Source organism: Sardina pilchardus, chromosome 12 (assembly GCF_963854185.1).
Source record: "Sardina pilchardus chromosome 12, fSarPil1.1, whole genome shotgun sequence".
Taxonomy (NCBI): domain Eukaryota; kingdom Metazoa; phylum Chordata; class Actinopteri; order Clupeiformes; family Clupeidae; genus Sardina; species Sardina pilchardus.
Genome location: NC_085005.1, coordinates 15927939 through 15945295, shown reverse-complemented (window position 1 = coordinate 15945295; position 17357 = coordinate 15927939). Strand labels below are relative to the sequence as shown.

The following is a 17357-nucleotide window of genomic DNA, read 5'->3' as shown; positions in this document are numbered from 1 at the left end:
AGTGGAGTGCTGGCATTCAGTCTTTAGCTTGCAAACATGAGAGGGAGGAGGACTGAGGTTGGAGCCATGAACTCGTTTAAGGGTCTCACAGTACCGTACCGTAAGCAAGGAGAACAGACGGTCAAAGCTGGAGTTTTGGTAACACTTTTCCAGCCACACGTACCGATAGCCATTCAGGAAGAAATTATTATTTTTGTATCTGGGGGAGGGAGGGGGGGGAGGGAGGGGGGGGAAGGGAGGGAGGGAGGGAGGGAGGGAGTGTGGCCCCGTGGCAGAGACAATAGAGAGGAAGACATTTTTTAGGAGGGTGAACAGAAGCGCAGGTCGGCACCAATGTCATGTGGAAGAGACACAATACATTAAGCTCACATGGAGGCTACACCGGGCACGTAACTGAAGCGTTCCGTTCGCTTAGCGTCTGCTGCTATAATTAGTTGCTGCTATATCAGTGAATATCTATATACGTATATATATCTATATATACAGTATATATATACAGTATATATATCAATGGAACTGGCTACACCAGACATGATAGCGGTGCATACGTTCGCAAAAATTAGACCAGTCTTCTAAAATCATTTCTACGCTACGCAAACGTAGCCCTACTACAGTACTTACAGACCCGGTGTAGCCCGGGCCTTATCCTCTCACTGATGGGATGCTCTATGGGGAGAGGGGGTAGGGGCGGGGTTGACTACCTTTAACTGGGAAAAGTGTAAAACACAGATGAAAAACAGGAAGGGGAGACAGCTCTGGGTGGGAATGTCAGTGTAATTCACTTCACTGCTTTTGAATAAGGAACCAAAGGCCATATGAACTTTTTTTCGTGCTAACATGGGTTCTTTAAAATTGTTTGTTGTCACTGGTGAAGATGTTGAGGGATGTTGTGGCCAGGTGAGGGGGTATACCTGGGCAAGTTGTAAAGGGGGGCCATGCGGAAGCAGGCCACCACGGCACGCTTGCGTTGTTTGGACAGCAGCTTCTGTGTCAAGTTCTTCTTATTCCTTAGGGGCAGCTCCACCTACACACACACACACGGAGATGAGCATTCAGAGGGGAAGACGTACACTTCCACACAGACACACACACGGAGATGAGCGTTCAGAGGGGAAGACGTACACTTCCACACACACACACACACACACACACGGAGATGAGCGTTCAGAGGGGAGGACGTACACTTCCACACACACAGCTTCATTTGTGACGGTTGGGATTCACAAGTGTAGTGTAGTGTAGTGATGTTGCTAACATGCTCAACACCTTTAGCATAGTCTCAAGTGGGTGCTAAATCTTCCTGAGTGTCAATAAAGACTTTATGAATAAAAGATGGCACTTTTTTCAATTTTAGGAATAAAGGATACACTCACAGTTCTTTTTTTTAAACTTTTTTAATCGCCCCACAGACGTTTTGGGCGAGACGCCCTTTCGTGGGGCGATCAAAAAAGTTTTGAAAAAGAACTGTGAGTGTTATCCTTTATTCATAAAATATTAAAATGTGACATGAGGAATGTTCCTGTAGTTTTGAGAACAACAACCCTACAACATTAAATCTACATACCAATTCCAACAATTCCCAATCACTATGCTGGCCATCAACCTACTTTTGTAACTTCAGAAAAAAAATAATGCATGGAAATGCACTGCATTAATGCAACACGATTGTGAGAATTTATTAAGTCCCCTAGCTGCATTGAAATTACAGCCTTAGGGATTGAGGTGGAAGGTACAGTATGCATTTATGTAAGCGCTGTTGAAACATAAATTGATGGCCCTCATGTAGGGCAAGCAACGATTATGTTGGATAAAACCACTCCAATCCAAGGTGTGGCCACGGCTATCATGCGTGTGCATGTACAGTATCCTTGTGTATGAGTAACGGATGCCAGCTAGCTAAGCTGTGCATGTAGAACGTTGGTAAACCTCACTCCCCGATGCCTCAAGCTAGTAGCCTGGGCTTTTAGCTGGATTGTTAGCACGCTCGACTCTCGATCTGTGGTGCTGCTGTTTCACAGGTTCGAGTCCAGGCGAGTGCAGGGCTGGACCACGGTGGTTCAACACAACGCAGGTTACATATGTATGTGAGCATAGCTGCGTGTGTGTGTGTGTTTCTCCATACCGCGTCCAGATGGAAGAGGGCGGCGGAGAGTCCCTGCACCCTCACGACGATGTGCTCGGGGTCCGGAGGCCCCTCGCTCTTCACCACCACGTCCTTGTACAGGTTCACCTGCCACTGCACCGCCGGGTCATCCGACTGCACACACACACACACACACACACACACACACACACACACACAATATCAAATCATAAAGCTATCACTGTTACGGCTATTCGTTTTATTGTATTATTTTATCTCATTCATTTTTACTGAAGCTGAAATAAAGACAGTAATCTTCCATTACACTTAAAGTACATTATTATTATTATTATTATTATTATTATTATTATTATGATTATTATTATTATTATTATTATTATTAATAATAACAATATATTTCAGTGCTCCACTATATGAGGAGTTTAGGTTTTATCATACATCTTACCTTCTCTTGAAGGTGAAGGTTCTGGCGAAGATGGTCTTTGACCTCGTCATCTGTGTCTTTCTGTTCATGAAAGGAGAGGAGCATACAGTCTATGATCAGTCAGAGTCGATGTGTTGAGTGGTGGTGGTGCTCAACCAAACCTACTCTTATACCAGACAGCATTGTGCCCCTTAATGGGAAATACATGCACCAGTTTGATAGCATATATGTGCAACCTTGGCATATGCTAAGTTGCCCATACTGTAGGTCACTGTGGTTGGACTTTTAAGTATAAACTTTTGAGAAGCGTATTCAGCAAAAGTCAGCGTTGGTGGTTGAGGTGAGGAAACAACAGAACTTCACATAGAACCGTAATGTAAAACCTGCTTAAAACCTTGTATGAAGTTTGAATTTCCACTTGGGGATCAACAAAGTATTCAGATAGAGATAGAGATAGATACTTTGTTGATCCCCAAGGGGAAATTCAAACTTCATACCACACTACAGCTATACAGCACTAACAATTTTCTATTCTTATTACTTTGATGTAGTCTATTACTATTATTAGTCTTATTACTACTATGTTTTCATGTCGGCTTTATGACAACTTTAAATTGTTACTTAGTTCATGGTAATGTTTATTGCTATTATTGAATTATACTGTAATATTCTATTCTACCCTAATTTCCCGACTATTAGCCGCGGCTTATAAATTGATTTTGCTAAATTTCTTCAGCTATGAGGCTAATACAGGGCAGTTAATATGGTGTCAATATGGTTGTGTTTCTTTTAACTTGCATAAAACACTGTCCTGCAGCTTAAACACAATGCGGCTTATACTGTATGTGGGAAATTACTGTATATAATTCTAAGCTAGAAAGCAGAAAGGAGTGCCTCTGAGCCAAGAGAACGTTGCCCTATGTGATGGGGTGGAGGTGGGTGACGGTGTGAGGGGGGGCTGGTCCGTGTCTCTCACCAGGCCGTAGCGGATCTTGGCCAGCGTGATGAGCTCCTGCTCGCCCGGCGTGCACATGTTGAGGCCGATGGGCAGCAGCTTCTTGAGGGCGGCCACGATGAGGGAGGTCTGCACCGAGTACAGCTCCCGCTTCCGCCGCCGGCCCTTACGCTCCTGGTCCTCGCCTCCCGACTGCGAAAGCACCAACACACACACACACACACACACACACACACACACACACACACACACACACACACACACACACACACACACACACACACACACACACACACACACACACACACACACACACACACATATGCATACAAATTCGCACACACACACACACACACAAATGCATACACATTCGCACACACACACACACACACACACACACACACACACACACATTTGCACACACAGCGTGACTAAAAGAGGAAAGGGAGTACTGTACGTCAATCAGACATAATTCTGTTCAACAGCGATGTACAGTAAGGTCACCGGTGTGACGGTACTGGCTTAAGGGTTAAGGTGCATATAACGCATGGTGCTCAATATCTCATAATTCATTCCGATCCTCATAAATAAATAAGAAGCACTGCTGTGCTAGCTTGCACTCATAGCAATTTAAGTAAAAGTGTCGTCCAGTCCCCTCGCCAATTAGGAAGTCCTGAACCTTGACAAACAGTGTTGGATTCATTTCTAATTCTGTGGGAGACCTCGTCTGGCCAAGCGCTGTTTCTAATTAGAGAAGAGGCACGAGTAAAATGCAAACACAGCAGCTAGGAGACATCTTCCAACAGAACTGAAACAGCATGAAAAATGTGCAAAGGAGGCCATTTTTGTAAAGTCCCACTCCGACCCAAAGCCAAGTTTGGAAAATACCACTGTGCAGCATCTGGGATGAAACTGCATTAGCACAACAAAAAAAGAAAAAAGAAAGAAAGAGAAATCCCTACTGTTCTCTTTGCCCCCCCCCCCTGAAATGCTGACACAAGAGTGAGGGATAGCAAGAAAGAGCGAGCAAAAGAGCAAAAGAGACAGAGCACACAGAGAGAGAAACAGAGAAATTGAGAGAGAGAGAGAGAGAGAGAGAGAGAGAGAGAGAGAGAGAGGAGAGAGAGAAAGAAAGAGAGAGTGAGATTGAGAGAGAGAAAAGGAGAGAGAGAGAGAGAGAGAGTGAGAGAGAGAAGGAGAGAGAGAGAGAGAGGGGGGGGGGGCTAATAAGAGGATTAGTTGCTAGGAGGTACACTGAGAGCAAATCAAACTCGCAGACGGCCAATTAGAGCAATCTCAGTGGCTCCAGCAGATCATTAGAACCAGTCTGTCTGGAGCCCCAATGAATGGAGACTACTGTATTTACACACGACAACAGCTACCGGGGTGGGTGGGTGTGCGGGGCAAAAAGCAGCAGACTGCTGTCCCTTTTACCTTGGCCATCTTGGTCTTGGAGTCCACAGTCAGGAAGGCCAGGTTGTTGATCTCATTCTGAACCACAAAGTTCTGCTCCTCCCTCTTGAAATTCTGTGTGGTGGAAGGCAGAGTGGGGGAGAGTAAGTGGATAAGGCTTAGAGTATTTGATTCAAACTTTACTGATACCAAGAGGGGGAATTATAGGCTTGTAGCTGAGCCATTCACACCAGGAATTATAACGTTTTTAAGTATTGCTTCAATTAATATAAATAACAGGGTCCACACCGCATACTATAACGATAATGACACAATGATATCGTCTGGGATTTCTTTCAGAGAGATTCTAAGAACGATAAAATCCAGAATGGTCAGTCAATCACAGTCCATCAAATTTCAGACATCACATCCACCGACATGAGGAGAGACTCTCCTGATCGTCGATCAGTGTGGCCACTCATAACTGTAACATTAAAGACAACCGTAACTATAACAATATGTAGAACAAATGAGAACTGTTGTTCTCATTCCTGCTGTGAATGGCCCTTTACACTATGAAGTAAGGCATACAGAGCAGTTAGCAACATCAAAGTGCTCTGTGCAACGTGAGTCAACACCTAAATTGGTACAGGCACGGCAGAGCAGAACCACATCCAAAATCTATTTCAGGGTGTTGAAAGGTGAAGAGAGAAAGACGGATACAGTTAGAGACTCACATGGGATTTGCACCAGAGGATAAAGATCTCAGCGACCATGTTAAAGAGCGTAGTGGAGTCATCGTCAGGCTCCTTAAGCCATTTGGACCTGGACACAAGAGTGACAAATCACTCCGTCATCATGTCATTATAAGAGCCAATTAATAAAGATGTCATTTTGAGTTATCCGATCGACCTACTCATATTCATTCATAGCTTTCCTTACACTGTGTGTAATTTGTCTCGAATGATCCCAATGTTGTTTGTTTGCTATCAGTACCTGAATCATATATGATCTGATCTTACACATCATTGTTTACATATTCTCATGTCACTCAATTATTACTACATAGTTTCACCATTTCTATTATAACAGTCACAGCATCATTTGTGTTTCTTGTCTGGAGTAACACATACTGTACTGTCAGGGCTGAAAATGTAAACAAGAGAAATCCTCAACGGGTCCCGTCCCTACCTGAAGTTGTCCACGTAGCGGATGAGCATGGGGTAGAAGGCGTACAGGTCCCTGCAGAGGACGGCAAACTCGTCCAGGATCTGCAGCTCCATCTCCTGCGTGTCGCCCTTGGTGTCGGCCTTCAGCGCCTCCTCCTCCGAGACCACCTTCACCGTCTTCTTCCTCATCTTCTCCAGGGTGGGCAGGAAGTGACTCTTCAGGAGGTCCGACCCGGCCTTGCAGATGACCGGCTGGGTGAAAACTAGAGGGACGATGAACAAGCAACTTAGTACATTTTTGAAACTGTAACAGCACTGGGTAAGTTGGTGAGTCCTAGAAGAAAGATGCATTAAATATATCTTTCACATGTTTTGCAACTAACTAACTAGGTAACAACAGAGCATTTTATAGCGGTACAAAGGGGAGTCCATGTTTTGTTTGTGTCAAGAATATTTGTGACAGTGACATGGTTATCACTGAAACTGAATTAAATTTAGCTGGATTTCCATATAAATGTGTAAATATTCAGCATTCTGATGATGTGACATCTATAATATGGACCTACATGTATTTGATCTATTCCAAGTAAACGTCACTGTGTTGTGTTTGACGGATCACACCACTGAACCCTTCACCTGCCCGGGCTTAAACCCACAACTTAACAGTGCCATTGGATTAGGAGGCAGATGTGCTAGCAAGGAAGCTAAAACCCATGGGTGCTAGCATCTCTTAACATCTGTACAGGCGATGGGAAGGAGGGAGGATTTCTCTTAGTGTACAGTACATACTACACAGCTATTGTACCAGCTGGCTAGCATTGCATAAACATGCTAGAGATGTGAAATCATCACATGCAGGAAGTCTCTGTTTGCATTATTGCTTCGTTGTTTCACCAGGGCGAAGGACAAGTTGCGATGCTGCATCTGCCTACGAAACACTGAGACTTGATGGCCGCCTCACCTGCCAGCCTCTTCATCCAGGGCGCCTCGTCGATGCCCAGGTTGTTGTTGAGGATGCGGAGGATGTTGCCCAGCATGGTGCTGAGGTGCTCGGACGAGACGCTGGTGCAGCATCCGCTGCTGCCGCTGTTGTTGTCCGGGCCCTTGTCCCACCAGGTGGACAGGTAGGTGCACAGCATGGGCAGGACCACCTCGATCACCTGCGGCATGTCGGAGTAGCGGGCGCCCGACTCGGACAGGTCGCTGATGTCCTTCAGCAGGCCGTCCAGCTCCGGCATCTCGGGGCACATCTCCGTCACGCTATCGGGCATGCTCAGGACTGGGGGAAGGGAAACGGGAGAGGTGCGAGAGGTCATTACAAATGTACAGTATGTTTGTGTATGTGTAACGGATGCCAGCTAGCTAAGCTGTGCATGTGGAACGTTGGTAAACCTCACTCCCCGATGTCTCAAGCTAGTAGCTCCGGCTTTTAGCTGGATTGTTAGCACGCTCGACTACGGTCGACCATGGTGGTGTAGTCACCCCTGTACCAAAACACTAGAGTCATTTCTACTCTACGTATGTCTTCATGTTTTGTTCAGTAAAAGTCAGTAAGTGCTTATTTTGTTAGGGTAGAATCTGGAAGCACTCACCATACATGACAAGCTCCATTTCATATTTGCTTATTTCCGCATAAGTGAGTCAATAAGTAGAAACTAAAGGCAATGTTCACTAATATAGCCTCTAACACATTTGAATGCAACAGAGGTTGCAGACCCAGAAAGCTTTAACACCAAATCCATAGACATTATCTAATAAGCTGGAATCAAAAGGAGAAAACATTATTTTAGAAAACATTCCAATCTTTATAGCAACTGTCTACAGTAATAGTTCTTGGTGTGGATGGGCCTGGATGCCCGATGTCTCTGTGTGGCGCTAAGTGTTGACTGTCAGTTGGACTCACTGGCTCTCTCGCGTGGCGTCTTGGTGTTGAACACGGACAGGGGGTTGTGCGCATCCAGGTGTGTCTCCAGGAAGGCCACGGGCATGGCGCTCACCAGAGTGGACAAACACTCGCCCAGGGTTGGCAGCTGCCTGGAGAGGACACGCCAGACACACAGCGGTCACCCCTTCAGAGAATTCACTCCCCCACCAACCCATAAACACAGACAAAACAATGGCACAGTCACCTTGAATTAAAATGAGAAAATCAAGATTCAGGGTGTCGCTCACACACATTACTTGACCGTTTGCCATGCAACCTTGAATTAAAGAGTCTTATTTAATAGGGGATGCCATGGGGGAATGATGGACCCGTTTTTGCAGTTGTAATATGAGACAACTTTAACTACGGGAGTGAATTGCTCTGAGGGAAGCAGTGGCCTTGAGATTATAATTTTAGATTATAATTTAAGAACTAAAGTGGCGGCACTACGACAGGGTGATGTTATACTTCTCAACGTATGAGTTCTTCCCCGTGCCCAGAGAGTACAGGCTGGTCAGGATCCGGTAACTGGATAGCTGCACGTCATCCACTGAAATGGTAAGAACAAGTCAGTAAACAGTCTACAAAATTAGAGATGCATGGATTGTAGACTTAGTGCTTCAATTGACAGATTCAACACTGACAGATGTCAACACTAGGTTAGACCAATAATGGTTGGTGAGGCAAGGCAGCGAGTGGGCAAGGGATCCTGGGGATGCAGGATTTGTACTGATATGTCCCTTTAACAAAAACCTTTACATCACTCACATATTCACACAGTATTAGAGCTATACTATTAGTTGAAACTATTAGTTTTAGACAGAATACTGAGGAGGAATTATTTGCTAACTAAGATATACTTATATACTTATAAAGTATCTCAATAAAGAACCAAGGTACCCAGAAACACACAGGTCCCCCGATGCCCATCCGAGATCCCTTTTTAACATTTTCCATGTAGTAATTTCTCCTTTAGATACAGTACTGCATTATAACACTACACATGAACTACTGTGCTATTCTGACTGGTGCAGAACAAAAAAAAAAGACTATGTTGACACATACAACACCGGTCTGAATGATTTCCACTATCATGATGACGCTAGAGAAAGAAAAGCCGTGGTGGGCCCCAGTCGTGGCGCGACTGGCTGGGGCACCTGCACCGCACGCCGGCGACCCGGGTTCGATTCCCGCCCCGTGGTCCTTTTCGGATCCCACCCCTGCTCTCTCTCCCACTCGCTTCCTGTCACTCTACACTGTCCTGTCACATTAAAAGGCATAAAAAGCCCAAAAAAATATACTTAAAAAAAAAAGAAAGGCCGTGGTGGTACTACGCAGTACGCACATAACAGATCTCCTCCAAAATGGTGGTGGGACACGTGCTGGAAGAGCGCGGTGAGCACGGGCAGCAGGGCCGTGATGGTGTAGTTGATGATCTGGGACACGCCCTTCATCTGGGTGCGCTGCGTCTGCTTGCCCAGCTTCAGGTTCTCCATGGTCTTCTCCAGGTCCTCCGCCGCGTTATCGAAGAACCCCCGCACCCCGGCCTTCACCAGCTCCGAGCCCGACTTCATCACCGTTCTGCAGGAGAGGAGGACAGAGGGTGGGATGAGTCTCGTCGGCAGTTGTAGACAATCAAGAGTCGCCGAGGCACAATTTAGACAAGTAAAGATAGAACATCAGCTGACATCTAACATTTAAAACTAAAACTAAACTTTTAACATGGTAAGATTAGAAAAACTAGGAAATGCATTTAACATGAAATTATTTTCTTATTTGTGTGTTTTTTAACATGGTGAGGTTAGAAAAAATAGGAAATGCATTTAACATGAAATTAAATCCATTTAAATGCATATAAAGCACATGTCAATTCCCTAATAATACCCTGGGGATAGGATGCACACAACTTGTGTAAGGATACAAATATACAGCTAACCCTGTAGTTCCAAAAGTGTCAGTATGCATTAGAGACACCACAGTAATACAATTACAGGGATCATGTGAAGGAAAAAAACACTACTTCAGGTTAAGCCTTATGCCACCAGGGTAATGACAGGCCATGGTTCATTCCCTAATTGCACGGTTTCATGGCAGATTTGACAGAGAAATCGAACCTGAAGTCCAGAGAATGGGCCAAGATGTGTAGGCAGCTCACCATCGTGGGTGAATCCGCACCTGACCAGAGTCATGAGACAGAGACAGAGACAGAGAGAGAGAGAGAGAGAGAGACAGAGAGAGACAGAGAGAGAGAGAGAGAGAGAGACTGACATCAGCTAACTCTGATCGAGTGCCATCTAGCGAGTCCCAGCAGAGATGGGATTAAAGATGAACTGTCAGATAGAAGCAGACAGGCTATTATCTTACCAAAGAGAGAAATCCTATGTCTGACAAGAGCTGCCAGCTTACAGAACAGACTGTGGGGGAGGGAGGAAAAAGAGAGAAAGTGAGAGAGACAAGAGCAAGAGTTTGTAGGATGCATTGATTGGGGAAGGAATGGGGGGTGGGGGGTGAGGTACAATGAAATCACCGAGATGATCAAAGCAAAGAAAAACGAGCATGCTGAAGACACTTGCTGGTCTCAGGGCAATCCTGTTTCATTGCGACATCATTCAGGTAGGGTAAGGCAGCATAAGCTAGTTTTAAAGGGAAATTAAAAGTGTTTCCGTAGATCGCTTGGGAGTTGGCGCCTACCTAGCAATCCTCTCCTTCTCTTTGTTGGTGGCGTAGCCACTGCTACTGAGGTTCTTGCTGGGAGTGGACAGAAAGTAGAGTGAGTGGTTCTTGAAGTACTGGTCAATTAGGGGCAGCAGAACCTGAAATGTGGGGACAGGGACAGAAGAATGTATTCAAGCAACACAGTACACAATTTAGGAATGAATCAATGTGTATTTTCATTGTGGGTGTTTAATATACCTTGGCAAAGAACTTAATCTCTTGCTCGTGAGGGGATTTGTCGGTTTTGCCACTGGTAGCCATGGCCTCTGAAGGAGGACAAAGTAGACATCATGTTGCGGCACGAAATCATGCAAAACGGCACGAAACGATGAGATCGTCAATTTATGTATATAAATATATTATATATATATATATATATATATATATTGTCATTTCAAACGGCTTTTCATTTTTAACTGATTTGTCCCCATGCTTCTCTGTGGCTTTGTACTCACCCAGGTGGGCGATGAACTCCTGGGCAGAGTCTACGTAGTTCAGCAGCCTCTTGAGGAACTTGGAGGCCAACCTCTTCTCCATGCTAGCGGATTCCTGCTCCATACTCTGGTGTTGTCTGGGAGAATATTGAATTAGACGGAGCTGAGATGATGAGACACCTTTATATATCAGCTGTAGTTTGTTGGGTGAGCATATTTGGTCCCATGTTCTGATATATTTCCAACAACTGGCTTTCTAAAGTGGCTAATGAATTGTATCGAAAAGTCTGAACTGACGGCAATAAACTGAAAAGCAAGAGGTCCGGGAGAGTACAAACGAGATTTCTTTCCTTTCCAGGACAAAATGCTAAAACAATTTTCCCTGACCAAAAAAATATGTACGAGCAGTGTAAGGAAAGGGGAGAAGGGGAGGGGAAATTGGCTCACTCTACTCCAGCGCTGCCCAGTGTGCTGTTCACCCAGAATACTAAGTGAGTGTGCTACGGCGGTAGCCACATTCTCTGTCTCCTTCTCACCTGATTACGGCGTAGCCGTTGACCTGCAGGAATTTGAAGAGCTCCTGGGCCTTCTCGCGGTCGCGGTACTTCTCCTTGGCCGTCAGCGTGTCATAGGGCACCAGCAGCGGGTGAGAGCCCCCTCCTGCAAAACAGAAAAAAAAAGCTTCCGCGGTCAGCTTAGTCAGTTAACACCTCCAGTTAGGATTATGCCTGGGGACCGCAAGTGGCACGAAGCGAAACGTGTCAAACTCCGGGCTAATAATAGAAGTTACAGCACAGGAGGAGTGTGTAGCCTACCTTTGCTCGCGAGCTCAGCCTTCTTCTTCTTGGCCCAGATGTTGTGGTAGTTTTCGGCCACGATCTCCACCATGCCCTGTGTTGGTGTTGAGCAGATTTAGTTAGTTCCTATTCAGGTCTTTGCATTCACTAGAGGAGTTGTTGGAACCATTTCAATTATGCTGGTATTTCAAAATGCGCATTAAAGCCCTAGAATGACATTTGTTGTAAATCGGTGTCGGGAAAAGGCCGCGTAAAAGGTTAGGCTACACCAGATGTTGCAGAAACTCACAATCTCTCCCACCCTGGATGAGGATGTTAAAAGTATTTAGGAATCTAAGTCTGATCGCTGTAGCTCTTAATATCATGACTTCATTAACTACAGTACGTTTCATACTACTGTGCTTGAAATGCAGATGTACCATTATCCTATGGCTAATTTATAAAGCGTACTATAAATCACATTTAAACACAAATGTCACAGACCTTAATGGTGTAAAAAGACACTATAACATACGCACATATTGAGAGTTAGTATCGCTTTACTGTATGTCTGAACCATCACATACCTGCAACTCTCTGGACAAAACCACGTTGTCCAGATCGAGTGGTGTGGGAGTGAAGGCTCCACTCTGTAAAAATAAAAACCCATTAGAGTGAACACAGAGAGGAGGTCTGGCTGCACTGTGGCCCCAGGGCTGTGCTATGTAGTGGTGAGAGCGGGCGGAAATGAGCTTGCTGAGGGAAAAGTAATCACGCTCGGCTCAGGCTACCTCGGAGATCTTGCGCTGTTTCTCGCTCTCTCGTTGCTGGAATATGGCCTCGCCTTCTTTGGTCCGCTCAACAGTCCAGCCCATAGCTAACATGCTTTTCAGGGACTCTTTCACTGGGTAGCGATAAGTCTCCCTTTCCTGGACCACACACACACATACACACACACACACACACACACACACACGTACACAGACAGGCAACAATACAACAGGGTTTTTGAAAAATGAATGCCCAAACTGAAAATGAATTAAGGATCGGAAATACAGTGACAGATTTGCAGAAGGGAAATGATTATGTTCATCTCAATGTGAGCCACACAACTTAATTGTAAAGCCTCGGTAGGTTTGTGTCACCACCGTTCCCTCTGCGGTGAGCACACACAGTACCTTTTCGCTCAGTGATTTATACGGCTGAAGTAATGGATGAGTTTTGGCCTCGTTGTCCACTTTCTCTCCACGATTCCAGCCTTGTGCCAACTGCAAACAGAATGGCAGTGAGAGTCTGTTAAAGAGAGATAGCCCTGTCCCACACGACATCCATCTCTGTCACTGGGCTTTAAATGAGATATGGAAATTGTTTTGAAGGGAATGCATTTGCTGTGCCCCCAGAACACACACACACAGACACACACACACACACACACACACACACATACTCAGCCCTCCCCACAAAATTGTCAGCTTGCTTTCTCGCTGCCTTGCTGTGCTCACCCACCTTCTCCGAAGACCATTTCTCGTGGGAGTGCTCGCCATACTTGTTGGCGATGTACTCCAGCTTTTCAGGGAGGGAAATGCTGAAAAGTGAAAAAAAGAAAGAACAAAAAAAAAACCACACGGGGCGTCAGTGGCGTTCTCGCATAGAATACATTAGCGGCTCGTGGAGATTGAAACGGGGCGTAATGTGAAATTGATGCGGCTGCGCTCCGGTGAGCGGCGGGCACGGCTGGTGCTCGCACTCACTTGGCAGTGCTGATGGGTTTGGGGTCGAAGTTGCCCTGGGCGTCCACGGAGGTCTGCTTCTCTAAGGTGGAGGCGGGGCTGGCGTCGACGAAATCGGGCGGCAGCGCCCCGGAGATGGCAGACAGGCACAGCATGGCCAGCTTGAAGAGGTCTGGCTCATATTTCTGCAGGTACAGATACAAACACGTTGACACATAGGTGCACAGGTACACAAATGCACGCACACACGCACGGCACGCACGCACACACACACACACACACACACTCTTTCTCTCTCCAGCAGACCAGCGAGACTAGAGGGACCGTGTCGTTACCTGAGGATACCTCATCCTTTTGATTTCACTTCAAAAGAAGCTGGAGATCTGAGTTTTAAGAACTCAGGGTCTATGAATAATTTGGTGCACTCTTTCTCCTTTTAGCAGCAGATGCACAATCTCGGTCTTATTATAGTTCCAAACCCTCCATGCTCAGCCCTGCTTTTTTTTAGTCTCATGAATAAAAATCCGCCGTGTAGAATAAATATTGATGTGGTACAAACTGTGTTCTAGATAGATCACCGCTAATTACTGGAGAGAGTCAAAGCCATTTTTGTTTTCTATTAATAATAATCCAGAAGTACAATTTGGAAGCAATACAATGCAATACAATACAATACAATACAGCCAGGAAAAGAAATACATGAATACAACAAAGACCGGAAAATCCAGGGTCTGTGTGGGAGTGTGTGTGTGTGTGTGTGTGTGTGCGCGCGCACACGCATGCGTGTGTGTGTGTGTGTGTGTGTGTGTGTGTGTGTGTGTGTGTGTGTGTGTGTGTGTGTGTGTGTGTGTGTGTGTGTGTGTGTACGCGTAAGCTTGTGTGTGTGTGTGTGTGTGTGTGTGTGTGTGAAACATACTTTCTGGGAGACGGCGTCAAAAAGTCCCCAGAAGAGCTTCTTGGTGAGTAGCAGCTCCTCCTCGGAGGCGATGCCGTAGCTGCCCAGGCCGGTGGGCAGGCAGTAGTACTTCCAGTTCTGCTCATAGTGGTTGGTCAGGAGCTGCAGAGACAAGAAACAACCGGAAACATTTCATTTCATTTTTTCCAAAAAAGGCACAAAGTATTAGCCGTGGCAATATCCTTCTTCATTCCTTGCTCCTGTCATTCCATTCTGATGACGGCGTTGAGATACTTCAGAAAATTCTGTAGAAACAGGCACCAGGAAGTCTTCCAACTGTGCTGAATAGCAATTGCACTCTGAATTCCCATGTTCGCAGTTGTGATTTTTAACTGGCATGCCCCCTTAAGTCAGAATTAGGTCTTAAGTGAGAAGTTTATATACACCATACGGTCGTATGCCTCACACTGACTGTCACATTGGCTACAGCTCACAACGTGAGTACTGTCAAAGTTTCATGGACCAAATAAGCCTCCAGCATTAAGATGGATGCACTGGGGTGCTGTGGACTGATGCTTTGTGTTTGTGATGGGAATGAAGTCAGACTTTTTTAGCCAGTTTTCCCCTGGTATAAGACCTAGTATACTAATACTGTGACATGACTGGTGCATATACAGTGTGTTTATGGTCAAATGTTATGTCTTCACCCTGCCTGGATTGCCAACGAAAACCTGACAAGTGCTACTCCTTGAAAAAAATAAAAAAAACTACGGAAACAATAAACGACCTACAGTATCTGTCTATCTTACATGGGTACATTCTACTCTCTCTCCAGGCATAATGACACCTCCAGGCCTGAGAGGAGGCAGGCAGACAGGCAGGCAGAGAGAGACGTGAGGTGTGAGACAGAGGAGGTGGGTGGTGATCCTCATGGGAGCCTAGGGTGGGTCACCTGACTTACAAAGACACTGTGCCAGCGGGGTTGATCAGAGGTGACACATCTCCGGCACCCGCTGACAGCCTCATCTGCCCTCATCTGCATGAAACCCACAAGTATGTATGTGTGTGTATTATATGGTGTGTGTGTGTGTGTGTGTGTGTGTGTGTGTATTATATGGTGTGTGTGTGTGTGGGTGTGTGTGTGGGTGTGTGTGTGTGTGCAGGTTATATGGTGTGTGTGTGTGTGTGTGTGTGTGTGTGTGTGTGTGTGTGTGTGTGTGTGTGTGTGTGCGTGCGTGTGCGAGTTATATGGTGTGTGCGTGTGTGCGTGTGTGTGTGTGTGTGTGTGTGTGTATGTATGTGTGGATGGTATGTGTGGATGTTAAGTGTGGGTGTGCATGTGTGTGTGTGACAGGGGGGCAAGCAAATCTGGAATTCAAATGTGTGTGAGCAAATGTGTGGCTGCAAATGTCTTTAAGCACATACCTCTGTGGGAGGGTGTATACTACACACAGGGTGTGTAAATGTAGCGAACATGTACTATATATGTCTGTGTGTACACCTTTTCTTCTTCTGGCTTGGACATGGGAGACCAAACTCCCAATGGCCCAGTGCTTTAAAGGAACAATCCCCAATTCCTCTAAATTATTACTATTTTGCAATCTGAGTTCAACAGCCATTAACAGGCAGTGTGTGGGTTGGAATAGTGTATGACCCAGTCTTTGTTTGTTTCTCACTTACAAATTCAGGACCACAGCTCATAAACACCAGGGCTTTTTTTGGCTTTGTTTTGTTTTGTTTTTTTTACTCACAGACTGAGCAGACAGCCACAGAAATGTGAGGAGAATTTCACAGAGTGCAATTAAAAAATGTAATGCATTATAATCAATTTTAACCGGCCAACACACATCTGATTTAAGACCTGCAACAAATCATCGCAAGCAGAGACTCACTGACAGGTCTGTGATTGACAGCTCAGAGGCCGGTAGAATAGGAACAGCGCTTGTCGGATTAGATTGCTGCAGCTTTGCACGTCATAAAACATAATGCAGAACATGTCCGCCAAATTAATTCACTGCTGTGAGGGAGGTATGAGTGACAGCGATGCAGTCAAAAGCTGGATTGCAAAAAAAAGTCTGGCTGGTCAGAATGGACCAGAAAATTAATGGGGCAGAAAATGGGGATTTGATATGTGCACCCTACAACTATTTTAAAGGTTGTGTGTGTGTGTGTGTGTGTGTGTGTGTGAGAGAGAGGTGTGTGTGTGTGTGTGTGTGTGTGTGTGTGTGTGTGTGTGTGTGTACATGTGCGTATGTGTGTGTGTGTGTGTGTGAATGGGTGCATGTCTGTTAGAGAGAGAGCGAGAGAAAGATAGAATGAAATAGACCAAGAGAGAGGTATACTGATAGAGTCAGAGGGAGAAATAGAGAGAGAGAAAGAGTGATAGAGTCTGAGGGAGAAATAGAGAGAGAGAAAGACTGATAGAGTCTGAGGGAGAAATAGAGAGAGAAAGGGAGAGGGAGAGAGAAAGCGAAACAGGGAAAGAGAGTGATAGAGATATGAAGACGACTGCTGGTGTCTGCAGACATGGCTCACCCTGATGGGCATCTTGCAGTACTCGGTGAGCAGGGGCACATCAAACACTAGACGCCTCAGCAGCTGCTGCAGCATAGACGGACGCAGGTGTCTGCCAAATAATACACACAAAAACAAAAACAAAAATAAACAACAACACACAAACAAAATAACAGCTGATATGCATACATACTGGCACAAAACACTGGTTCTCATCTAAACGTGTGTTGTGTATGTGTGTGTGCGTATGTGCATGTGGCCGTGTGTGTGTGTGTGTACAGTAGTGTGTCTGTGCGTGTGTACATACATGTACACACACTCTTAG

At 45.6% G+C, this 17357-nt stretch overlaps 1 protein-coding gene across 1 annotated transcript in view; it reads right to left on the bottom strand.

Annotated features, from left to right (window-relative positions):
- The window catches only part of ryr3 (ryanodine receptor 3), a 98310-nt gene that overhangs the window by 15049 nt on the left and 65904 nt on the right, over window positions 1-17357 (bottom strand). The window contains exons 48-72 of the mRNA XM_062551622.1: window positions 17054-17144; window positions 14540-14680; window positions 13645-13808; window positions 13400-13478; window positions 13072-13161; window positions 12685-12822; window positions 12481-12543; window positions 11933-12008; window positions 11654-11777; window positions 11139-11254; window positions 10882-10949; window positions 10660-10781; window positions 10333-10382; window positions 10083-10143; window positions 9314-9549; window positions 8437-8518; window positions 7948-8078; window positions 7006-7323; window positions 6067-6307; window positions 5613-5700; window positions 4918-5010; window positions 3505-3675; window positions 2550-2609; window positions 2123-2257; window positions 912-1024 (exon numbers count right to left, since the gene is read on the bottom strand). Coding sequence (XP_062407606.1) covers window positions 912-1024; window positions 2123-2257; window positions 2550-2609; window positions 3505-3675; window positions 4918-5010; window positions 5613-5700; window positions 6067-6307; window positions 7006-7323; window positions 7948-8078; window positions 8437-8518; window positions 9314-9549; window positions 10083-10143; window positions 10333-10382; window positions 10660-10781; window positions 10882-10949; window positions 11139-11254; window positions 11654-11777; window positions 11933-12008; window positions 12481-12543; window positions 12685-12822; window positions 13072-13161; window positions 13400-13478; window positions 13645-13808; window positions 14540-14680; window positions 17054-17144 — 3051 coding nt within the window. The remainder of the gene's footprint in view (window positions 1-911; window positions 1025-2122; window positions 2258-2549; window positions 2610-3504; window positions 3676-4917; window positions 5011-5612; window positions 5701-6066; window positions 6308-7005; window positions 7324-7947; window positions 8079-8436; window positions 8519-9313; window positions 9550-10082; window positions 10144-10332; window positions 10383-10659; window positions 10782-10881; window positions 10950-11138; window positions 11255-11653; window positions 11778-11932; window positions 12009-12480; window positions 12544-12684; window positions 12823-13071; window positions 13162-13399; window positions 13479-13644; window positions 13809-14539; window positions 14681-17053; window positions 17145-17357) is intronic.